The sequence below is a fragment of the Rhinoderma darwinii genome, chromosome 6, assembly GCF_050947455.1.
Source record: "Rhinoderma darwinii isolate aRhiDar2 chromosome 6, aRhiDar2.hap1, whole genome shotgun sequence".
Taxonomy (NCBI): Eukaryota; Metazoa; Chordata; class Amphibia; order Anura; family Rhinodermatidae; genus Rhinoderma; species Rhinoderma darwinii.
The window spans coordinates 26737602-26750356 of NC_134692.1; the positions used below are offsets into that span (position 1 = coordinate 26737602).

At 36.7% G+C, this 12755-nt stretch overlaps 1 protein-coding gene across 1 annotated transcript in view; it reads right to left on the minus strand.

Annotated features, from left to right (window-relative positions):
• The window catches only part of DPP4 (dipeptidyl peptidase 4), a 56829-nt gene that overhangs the window by 36951 nt on the left and 7123 nt on the right, over positions 1-12755 (minus strand). Inside the window, exons 3-5 of the mRNA XM_075831033.1 lie at positions 1628-1720; positions 510-604; positions 353-427 (exon numbers count right to left, since the gene is read on the minus strand). Of these exons, the coding sequence (XP_075687148.1) occupies positions 353-427; positions 510-604; positions 1628-1720 (263 nt within the window). The remainder of the gene's footprint in view (positions 1-352; positions 428-509; positions 605-1627; positions 1721-12755) is intronic.

Below are 12755 nucleotides of genomic sequence, written 5' to 3' on the forward strand. Positions count from 1 at the left end.
CAAAAAAAATCAAGTTCGTCCTAAATATTTGCATGGTGTATGGATCCAGAGGAAGCCAAAAACAAAACTCATTATCAAAACCAGCCGCACTTTTGTCCGGTTTTGCAGCTGATCCCTATACACTTCAATATGACTAAACTGCAATACCAGAAACATCCCACAGACAAGAGTGGTGCTATTTTTGGGGAAATCCCCTTTAACAAGTGCAGTTAGCTCATATTGACCTCATATTTCTTTACAAGAATCAAATATTTTACAACAATCTGTTAGATTAGTTATGGGATTAGATTATGCTACACTATGATAAAGATGGTCTGGAAAAAAATACAAGGGGAATACCAGATTCTGTTACCTTCTCATAGTTGTACTGCAGTAGCGCATATTTCCTATCTTCTGACAGCTCATAGAATGATGCATTGTTTTTATCCTGGGGATACACCACAAAAATAATATTATGGCACACAATAAAATTACATTTATATGTAACAGATTAAAGAGTCATGACATACTATTGTAGTGTTTGACAGGAGAATAGTTGTCTCTTCAGTGTCCATGTTATATACAACCACATTATAGTCTCGTGTCCGATGGAGATATTCAATATCTGAAACACAATAGGTTAGATCACTATGTATGACTGAAGGAGGAACTGAACTTTTACATAGATGTACATGCAAACCTCAAATCCACCCCCTCACTACCACCTGCCATCTCCAACTCAAAAACATTTTCCATATATAACCCTTCCATACACAGGAGAATACCTACATGTTAGTACTTATAATATCCAGACCAGACTACTGTAATATCTTCCAGAGTGTGGCCTGCCGACAAATAGACGAACACAGCTCCAATGTATCCTTAAAGGGGTTCTATGGGACTTTTATATTGATTGCCTCTTCTTAGGATAGGTCATTAATATCAGATCGCGGGGATCCGACTCCTGACACCCCACGATTACCTGACTCAGTGCCGTTCAGGTGACTGGAACTGAGCTGCAATCCGAGGCACAGCCGCTACGGAAGTGTACGGTACTGTGCCTGGTAAACTTTAAGGAGGCTGCAGCGTTCATCGCCGTGGCTCCTACAGTCAGCTGATTGGCGTGGGTGCTGGGAGTCGGACCCCCACTAATCTGATATTGATGACCTATCCTAAGGATAGGCTATCTATATAAAATTCACGAAAACCCCTTTAACTCTGCTGCATGGCTCATCTATCTTTCCTCCCATTCCTCAAATGCCACCATCCTCTCTTAGTTCCCCCACTGGTTGCCCATCATACGAAGAATCCAATTTAAAATCCTGAACCAAACCTACAAAGCCCTATCTAATTCTGCCCTGCCCTATATTTCTTCTATAATTCTCAGATATTACACCAGGCGACACGCAAATAACCTCCTCTCTACCACTTTAGTCACCTCCTCACACTTTTGCATACAAAGCTTCTCTCGTGCTTCTCCTCTGTCTGGGACTCTCTCCTGAGACACTAGCAGAATCTCCACAAGAAAAAACAGTAACCCCCGAAACATTTATTTAGCAAACTTTAGAATGGAAAACTACAGCTTATAAATATCGCTAAATATATTTAGTATCACTAGCATATTGTCATGAAGCAGTAAAATATTTACCTGAAATCCACTGCAGGCCATAGGATTTATACCTTAACTGGTCACCAAAATAGTCATCCAATGTGTATGTTCGTCGATGGTCTGACACTTCCTCTTCTAGACACAGAAATCAGAAAATTATTGTCCTAATAATTTACTGAGCTATTAATGTTATCGGAAAATGAAAGGAATTATTTGATATTACTATATGTGGAATGATGTATATAACCTATAAGAGACTAGCATAAAGAAATAGAATATGCAAAAAATATACGCTGTGTATCTCGCAAATAAACAAAGAATACAAAATTGTGCCAATGACGCACCTTCCAAAAGGTGTATATAGACTAAGGTACAGAGACCATATATAAATGCAAAAACGTGCTATATAAGCACAAGGGATATACGTCTGTGTTTCCTCTCCTGCATCCATTATGGGTACGATATATCCCTTTGATATGCTTCAGCATTTCTTTGTGTAATTGCTCTCCTCCATGTTTATATTGACCCAATACATGTTCAAATACTATATATCCCTTGTCTATATAAACCTTTTGGAAGGAGCATCATTGGCACAATTTTGTACTCTTTGTTTATTTGCGAGATACACAGCGTATTGTCCTTTTTATCTGTTGCTTTATGGATTCCTTATTTTATCTATTGTCTTTTATTATGTAATTCAATAAAGATTTTTTCTATTTTTTGCATATTCACTTGTCTTTATAGCATCTGTCTCTTATAGGTTATATTTATCTGTGATGATTTCTGGGTTCACACCCTAGGATCAGCCCATATAAATTACATACATTGATTGTTTAATCATATGTTTGGGCTATTAGATCCATGCTGTATTTTTTGGCTAGGTCATGTGGAATGATGTGTTGCTGTGCTAAATCAAAAATGGCATAAAGTAAATTACAGTTAAATATGTTAATATCTCATGATTAAGTCATTAATTTTGCTTCTGCGTCAGTGAGCTTCTCACCAACTTCAAATTGGCTTTGCATTTTCACAATATATACCGTCACAGCATGATTTTAACAAAAACTTTGTAAGATTGTTTTCCTATTGCAGATGCTAGATGGCATTACATTGAAAGAACACAAAGCCACCTGGCAACATAATAGAGATAGAAGGCTTCACATTTCGAGAAGCAACAATTTAAAATAACAGTAATTCTGGATATAATTTAAAAATATCAAAAATAAAATGGGTGTATGTATATATATATATATATATATATATATATATATATATTTATATATATATATATATATATATATATTACACAAGAAAATGGCGACAGCACTCTGCAAACACCAATGCCACCCAAACACTATATATATATATATATATATATATATATATATATAAATATGCATTGCTGCTGAATCTACTTATATAGCAGGTGGCAGCTTATCCAGTGGTGACGTGATCTATGTTAGCACCACCTTCAAAAATGAAAATGGCGACAGCACTCTGTGAACCAATGCCACCTAAAACACTATATATAAATAAATATGCATTGCTGCTGAATCTACTTACAATAGTAAGGTTCTTAGCGCACATTTTGATCAAATTGTGTGAGCCCACCTGCCAAGACAAGGCGACTTTGCTTATAAGGTTGGTCCCCACACTACACATACACCTCTATTCTGGGTATTCAGAATATACTTGTTTAAGGCAAGAACCAGCTTTAACCCTTCCCCCTTCTTGCATTCTGGGCCCTAATGACCAAGCCATTTTTTACGTTTTTCCATTGTCACATTCGAAGAGCTATAACTTTTTTATTTTTGCGTCGACATAGCTATATAAGGTCTTGTTTTTTGCGGGACAAGTTGTACTTTTTAAAAGCACCATTTTGGGGTACATATAATTTATTCATTAACTTTTTTTAACTTTTTTTGTGGGCGGATAGAGGAAAACCTGAAACTTCACCACTCTTTATTTGCGCCCTAAATCTACGTCGTTTACCGTGTGGTATAAATAACACAATAACTTTATTCAATGTGTTATTACGATTGCAAAGATACCAAACTTGTATAGATTTTGTATGTTTTACTACTTACACAGTAAAAACACTTTTATTCAAAATTATTTGTTCTTGCGTCTCCATATTTGAAGAGCCATAACTATTTTATTGTTCTGCCGATGCAGTTGTATGAGGGCTTTTTTTTTGCGGGACGACTTGTAGTTTTTATTGGTACCATTTGAGAGTAGATGTGACTTTTTGATCACTTTTATCACATTTTTTTTAAGTCAGGTTTAACAAAAAACAGCAATTTTTCCATTGTTTTTTATTTTATTTTTTACGGTGTTCACAGTGCAGGTTAAATAATGTAACAGCTTTATATTCGGGGTCGTTACGGACGCGGCAATACCAAATATGTATAACTTTTTTGCATTATTGTGTTTTTTTTTATAGTGAAGCATTTTGTAAGGGGAAAAAGTGGGTTTTTCATTTTTATTTTTTTTCACATTTTTTAAAATTAACTTTATTAAACTTTTTTTTACTTTTTTACTAGTCCCACTAGGGGACTTTAATATGCGATCATCCGATCACTATTATAATACACTGCAATACTTTTGTATTGCAGTGTATTACTGCCTGTCCGTTTAACACGGACAGGCATCTGCTAGGACATGCCTCTGGCATAGCCTAGCAGGCATTCACTACAGGCAGACCTGGGGGCCTTTATTAGGCCCTCGGCTGCCATCGGAGACACAGACACTAGGCGATCTTATCGCCGGGTGTCAGTGGGATGAGAGGGAGCTCCCTCCCTCTCTCTAAAACCACTCAGATGCGGTGCACGCTATTGTGCACCGCATCTGAAAGGTTAAACGGGTGAGATATATACTAGTATCGATCTCACCTGGTCGAGCAGGGACGCCTCCAGTCCTCAGCTACATCTGGCAGCTGAGAGCAGGGAGATTTAACAGCTCCCTACTCTGTTTACTTTATTCTGATGCAGCGCCGTAGAAAGGCTATTGCATTAGAATAAAGCCCACTAATGACCGCCGTGAAAAGGCTTATCGGCGGTCATTAAGGGGTTAAACTAATTAAAATCACCCTAGCGCAGAATGGGAGAAGTGCAAGATCAAAAATGGAGGCAGTCACTACCCGCACATATATAAAATACACAAGAAAGTTTGATCAGCACATTCCAGCAAAACGAAAAAAACATGTACAGGTGCAAGTACGCCTGTGACTGCAAAACAATACACAAGAAAATGGCGACAGCACTGTGTGAACACCAATGCCACCTAAAACACTATATATAAATAAATATGCATTACTGCTGAATCTACTTACAATACTTTTATATACTTTTTATTAATCCAAAATATTAATCTGTAACAAACATATGACTGGGAATTTAAAAGCCAAGTCACTGAGCATAAGCAATTCATTTAGAGCAAAATTTTAAATTTAGCCATGGTATCTTCATGGTTTCATTATACAACTTGTGTTGTATAAGCTGTCAGTAACTTTGGAAACATTCCAACTTTTTTAACAACTTGGAAAGTTAGAAAATTGTTAATAATACCATATGCTTCTTAGTTATTCTACCGTTAAAAACTGATCAATGTCCCTCTGTTCTACAAGTCCATATATTTTCTTTAGATGCTTTGAGATTCTGTACAAATGTGACACGACACCTGCTAAGGGTCTATTCACAAGTCACGGTCATATCGTTTTTGCAAAGATTTGACCACAACGTGTGAGTAGACCCTAAGAGGAACTAATTGCTAACATGATTGGATTATGAAAAGAATTCAACTTTTGATTAATAGTGATTTCATGCCCTATAGTGAATAATCTGCAGGACAGTACAGATTATTTTTTGTTTACTATAGAAAGGCTGGCGTTCCACATACCCACGCTCTTGAAGGATCCTGCAATCTTCAACCATTTATAAACGTTTATGATGCCAATGAAGATTTGTATCTGTGCCACCAAAACTATTGGATGTAAATAATTGAAATAATAAAGTAATAAGGAATAAATGAACGATCGCCTGTGATTTTTAAAGGGGTTGTATAAGATTAGAAAAAAAGATCTGCTTTTTTTCCCCAGAAAAATCACAACTCCCGTCCGTGGTAATCTCTAAGTGAATGTGACTGAGCTGCAATCCAGACACAGCCCATAGACATCAGTTTAACTAATTTTGGTTAACGGAAAAAAAAAACAACTTCTTTCTAATTCCAGACAAACCCTTAAAAAACTGGTCTAGAATGGGCTATAGATAATAAAATAATAATAATACTATTGCATACAACACAAACAGTGAAATAAGTAATAGTGGACCAGGGGCATACATAGAGGGGTTCCCAAGCAAAAATCGAACGTTGGTTCACATGCCCTTTCTTGGGACAGTAGGAAAGGGGAATTGGACCTTGGTCACGGATTACACCAATTATGGATAAGGGAGATGGGGACAATCTGAGCTGGGCCTCCCCTCCATGGACCCAATAACAACCACATGGGCTGCCTTGATGGTAAGAATGAATTACTTGGTAACTTAAGACACACATTCCCTTTCTTCTTTGACAATAAAATCACTACAGAGTCTCATACATCTTGTTCTCACCAGCTCCCAGTGACTGAAAAAATATAATTGTGTTCTCCAGGAAGTTTTTCAGATATAACAAAACCACCTCATGCTCCATTTAAGATGTCACATGAAGCAAGAAAATAAAATGATCAGATTCCCATGGATTTTTTTTAATCTAAGTGCATTAGTCGTCTGAATTCCTACAACATTCCAAGCTGTGGATTTCCGGCAATAAAACCCAGGGCCATCTTAAAGAAACAAGGACACGTGAGATTTATAATCCCCCATGTTCTGTCAATTACAGAATTCTCTTAAAGGTGCCCTAAGAACTGTCTGTGTAATTTTTAAACACAATCTACTCTGCTTTAATGGACTGGTGTAGATTACGGATCCAAGTAATGTTTTACCGATGATAATTTCCCTGGGAATGTCCTTTATCCCCAATAATTCAACTCTAACTGGATGTAATGTCATAAAACACAGATCATACCAAAAACAAAATCCTAAAAAAATAACAAGGCATATAGCTCACATAAACCCAAATAGCAAGTTTTTTAAATTTTCCATCTGGCACGTAATATGAATAACAATTACTTAAAAGGTCTAATTTGTAATAGCAAAGGCCTGATGAGCTGTAAAATAAAAAAAATAAAACATAAGATCAAAACAAAAAAATAAAAAACAAGAAAACAATCTTCGGCCTTGTTAAATACAGCACTGTTTGTCATGCCCTGAAACCCAAACCTGTCTTTTATTATGGTGACTCATTATTTCCAAATTCAGATATTAAGAAAATATTCAAACATTTGTTAGAAAACGTTAATCCCCTAGGTCAGTAAAAAAAGAAATATGCATTATTTGTTTTTGCAAACTAAAATGTGTGAATTTGTAAACATAGCATAAAGGGAGCATTAGGGGTCACTGCAAATAATGTAGAGGATCGTAATCAGTTAAGATTTTCTCAACACAAAAAAAAAACATTTCTATTTTCCAGTGTATTTTTTAAGACAAGTTCAAACTGAGAGTGAAAAATTAAAAAACAAGGTAAAGTGGGTTTTTTGGTTCAAAAAGTTACCAGTCCATTACACACCAGTCCTGTTTTCAGTAGGTATTGCAATCTAATTTCCGTATTACAAAAATGCACATTCTAGTGTCAAATGCATATGAATCAATTGACAGACCTGTATCTTTTTATACGTGTCGGAGGAAATTGTCCTACAGTAAAACTTCTCCAAAAGACCACCTCTTTGAGTTGACCACTCCCTTATCCATACCAGATTTCCCGTCACTTCCACCATATAATATGCATACTGCCCATCTTCTTTAAGAAAACCACTCCCCTAGAAGACCACTTATCAATACAATTTTGGGTGGTCGTCCCATAGAAGTTTCACTGAACCTAGAGGAAATCAATGCCAGCTTCAATATAGATTATTGACTCCAGGGCTGTATGGCAGAAGTGCTAACAAAGGAGCCACCATGCTGCCCACCAAGTCCCATTGTTTCTGGCTTAATAAAGCAACTAATTTATTTTAACCAACCTGATATTACTTCTATCTCTATGGTTTTGTTAGGTAGATTTTCAAATACAAAAACTGAAAATATAATGAACAATCAGAAAGATTGTCCACATACAACAGAAGACCATATCCGGTCCAGATATTGTAAAACTTGAAGAAAAAAACAATCCAATTCGATACAAAAGAAAAGTCAAGTATTGGTGGAAGACTAGGTGGGTCTGGAAACTTGGCACTCCAGTTCCAACTAAAATTTATTGTGACAAGAGATCCCAGAATAAAATGAAGATGAGTGATTAGGAAAGAAGAGGGAAGAAGGAAGTATTAGTAAGTATGAAACAGAAATAGTGAGAGTTAAGATCCGTTAGAGGTTCCTTTTTTAAGTTGGAAGTAGGTCATCTAAAACTTAGTAAACAGAGGAGCGTGGCTAGTGATTTTTTTATTTTTTTACTGCATTCTAAAACAAGTTTGCCTTTTACGCCAATTGTAAGAAGGTGTTGGAGACGAGGGCATTTCTGGTTCTGTACATTTACTGTTTCAGTCTTACAAAATAAATACTTAAGTTCCATCAATAATATTTCTGTCCCTGTTTGACAATCGGAAGGACCATATTACTAATCTAGTCACCATAGAAGTTAAAGGGGTCCCATTCAGGACTCTCATCTATTAGCCAGACCTGACAGCGACTACAGAGAGTGTATCGTACCATGGAGGACCCAGCATGTTTGTGTATTACACAGATTATTATTATTATTATTATTATTATTATTATTATTATTATTATTATTATTATGTATTAGTTGATTTAATGGGAATTGTACACACCGCTTTTTTCCCCTATGGGAGGGCTGCAGAAAAAATTAACTCTACCGGGCTTCCTCTCAGATTACAGCTGTTTGCTGGGTTTCAGGAACGGGGTGCATTATAATCAGTTTACCGTTTGAGGATCCTTCTAACAAAAAAATGACTATCCAAAATGGACAATCCCTTCAAATCTTATACTGACATTGTGGCAAATATAAAGTTATAAAAATAGTTTGCAAACATGCCAGGTCTTGTTTAGTCTCACATTAAAGTATTATGTAATCATGAAAACTTTCTACCTTTTAGTATATTTAATATCCAAGTGATGATATCTAGCATTTGAGATGAAATGAAGTTTGCCTTGGTATGATTTTCGTTTTTGGCAACTTCTACTGCCATCCAATAACATGAGGGTTAGATGTGCCAACCAGAATAAATAACTTCTGACCACCATTCTCAAGTCTAGCTTTCTGTCAATCATACCCCGCTGTACTATGCACCAATTAGGATGATAGGAAAATATAATAAAGATAAGCAGCATTGTAAAATATTTAACTCCGTCTCTGACCTTCTTTGACTCTGACCTTCATTGCATGAGAGGTTTCGTGTGTCCAGGCAGCTGCTGGGGATGACATTGTTGCCCTCTCACAAACAACATTGGAGTTGTTTCACACTTTTAATTTTACTACATAGCAAGCATACATTCCGCTTAGAGGGTGTATGTGCAAAACAGAAGGAGCTGTCAGCTCTCCTGACATATCTCTCTTAGTAAATACTAGTTTTTCCCATGAAATAACAATTCTGGAGCATCTTTTCTTAGATTAGATCTGCATTGTGCCATTTCTCTGTTATAACTCCAGGAAATATATGAATAAATTGACAACTGGGTGTTCGCATTCCTCTTGTCAATAGGGTGTGTCCCTACACAGTCTGACAAGGTGAGCACTGATTGGACAGTGTCAGACTGTGTAGGTAAATTCTCTGGCTATCATTGTGTCTAAGACAAAAGCGGGACTCATCGCTGAAGAGGATAGACCTCCATTCCAGCCTCCATTGCCATTTTGCTGTGCACCATGATAGCCTTTGAGAGCGTTGTTGTGTGGTCAATGGAACACCTGTAGCTGGACTTCTGGCTCGTAGTCCAATGTCCTGCAAACACCTTCTTATGATTTGTGTTGACAATGGTTGCCACCCTAGGCTTGGGATGTGACGTCCAATTTCACTTGTAGTACAGAATAACTTACTACGCGCTGGCACATCGACGAACAGGAGGCATCGCACAATCTTCCCACACCACTTGATTTTGAGGTTTCATGTGACTAAAAACTTTGCTTTCAATCTGGCTTTGATGCCCCTCCCACCTGCCACAGACTGGAGCTGCGTTTGAAAATTTGATCATATGCAGATTTCAGTGACACTTGCTACTTCCTTGATTTGCATAACCTTACGGCGTGTCCTTCTTGGTGTTGCACTCTCCATGTTGAGGAATGTATATAAAGCATTTAAATACTTAAAGAGAACAAGTTCGCTCTTATGACATGCCGGTTTTATTTTTTATTACATACTTGTATTCTCCATGAAATAACAATTTTGAGCATATTTTTTTAGCACTGTGCACTGTGCCATTCCTCTGTTATTCCTCATGAATATTTATGAATAAATTAATAACTGGATCTTACCATTCCCCGTATCAATGTGTGTAGGGACACAGCCCCAACTGGTAACACCAAGTTGCCAATTTATTTATACATTTCTAGGAGGAATAACAGAAGAACGACACAACAGAGCATTTAAAAAAAGACGCTCCAGAATTGTTATTTCATAAGAATACAGGTATTGGTATTTACGAAAACAGACATGTCAGGACATGGTGACAGGACCTCTCTTTAAGAATGAATACATTTTGTGAAAATGTTGCTTTTATTGCGTTACTTTATTTGTGTTTGAATTTTTTCGGTCACTCAAAATCTTAAAGAGTCTGTTCTTTTTTTCTTAGACCTAACCTTTGGACCTTCACCTTATATGAACTTACATTAACTGGTTGTTTTGAATCTCTCCTCCTACATGCCACAAAAGACTGTTTATTTGTGTCAAAAATCACTGGCTTGGAAAGTTCAAAGATCAATTTCTTGAAAATAACCTATTTTACTATATACTTTCCCTTCTAACCCACACTGATAAAAGAAGACTACTCATTGACAAAAAATGTAGAATGAAAAAGTTTTTTTAGGTGGAAAATTAGTCAGGGCATTTGAGAAAGTTATCCTGGGCATGTTCCTGGGAACTGCATTTATATTTGCTCTCCATATTTAGAGATTTATTCAATAGTCCACAGACTTTAGGTGTACACAAAGACATAAGACAGACTTTTCTAGCTCAGATATGAATATAAAAAACATTGACGAGCTGGATATTTTTTTTTATATCAAAATGTTTCCCTTCAGTTTTTATCTTCTTTCCACTTTCCCCTTTAATTATGCCAAACTTTTATGGGTCTATAAATTTGACATGTGGCACTTGTAGTTAGTTACCTGTTCATTCTCCTAACTGAAAGTCTATTTTGACACTTTTAACTCCATAAAAAGTTTAGTGACAAACCAATATTTGTCTTATGTAACAGATACAACATGCCATTTACTGTAACATGATTGCAGGTATTTTCCTGTGTGTTGTCCCCTTCTGCTCCAGATGATGTCATCCTGTCTGCATCCGTCAATCAAATGACATCACTTCTTGTATCAGTGACGTATTCACCCCAGGTCATGTGATCCTTTTTCTAATCTGTAAAATGGAGGCCAGCGCTTCCTAGCATCCACCATATTGCAGGGATTCGTGTGCCGCGAACTCCAAAAGTTTTGGAAATTTGCTGAATTCAAAACTTTCGGGCAATTCGGACGAGATTCGATTACTTTAGAATCAATTTGCTTGACTGTAGTTTTATCTAGTTACAATCAATATGTCTCTGATGTAAAAACTTAAGATGTAGTAATAGCTTATTATACAGGGTGGGCCATTTATATGGATACACCTAAATAAAATGGGAATGGTTGGTGATATTAACTTCCTATTTGTGGCACATTAGTATATGGGAGGGGGGAAACTTTTCAAGCTGGGTGTTGACCATGGCGGCCATTTTGAAGTTGGCCATTTTGTATCCAACTTTAGTTTTTTCAATGGGAAGAGGGTCATGTGACACATCAAACTTATCGAGACTTTCACAAGAAAAACAATGGTGTGCTTGGTTTTAACGATACTTTATTCTTTCATGAGTTATTTACAAGTTTCTGACCACATATAAAATGTGTTCAAAGTGCTGCCAATTGTGTTGGATTGTCAATGCAACCCTCTTCTCCCACTCTTCACACACTGATAGCAACACCGCAGAAGAAATGCTAGCACAGGCTTCCAGTATCCGTAGTTTCAGTTGCTGCACATCTCGTATCTTCACAGCATAGACAATTGCCTTCAGATGACCCCAAAGATAAAAGTCTAAGGGGGTCAGATCGGGAGGCATTTCTTCTGCGGTGTTGCTATCAGTGTATGAAGAGTGGGAGAAGAGGGTTGCATTGACAATCCAACACAATTGGCAGCACTTTGAACACATTTTATAAGTGGTCAGAAACTTGTAAATAACTCATGAAAGAATAAAGTATCATTAAAACCAAGCACACCATTGTTTTTCTTGTGAAATTCTCGATAAGTTTGATGTGTCACATGACCCTCTTCCCATTGAAAAAACTAAAGTTGGATACAAAATGTCAGACTTCAAAATGGCCGCCATGGTCAACACCCAGCTTGAAAAGTTTCCCCCCTCCCATATACTAATGTGCCACAAACAGGAAGTTAATATCACCAACCATTCCCATTTTATTTAGGTGTACCCATATAAATGGCCCACCCTGTAGTATTGCTAACAACGAAAATCAGTATAATTATGTACTATAGCAAGTTACCACAATAAGCTTTTAAACCACTTTTATCCTTAGAGTTTTGAGAGTTTAAAAAACTTTCAAAACCCTGAGAAAGGAAGTGATCTTTTTTCATTATAAAATATCTTGGTCTCTTTTCAGTAGATTTCCGTTCCCCTGGCAATGGAGAAACAGAACTTGCAACTGTGCAATAGTGATGTTATTAAGTTAATGTTTGGGTTATAAACCCAACATCATCTGCTATCCATACAGCCTGGGGAAATAGCTATTAAAAAGTAATAGACAACATCCCAAGATTGACAGCCTCCTGCTAAAAATATGAAATTAATTAATTTATTTATAT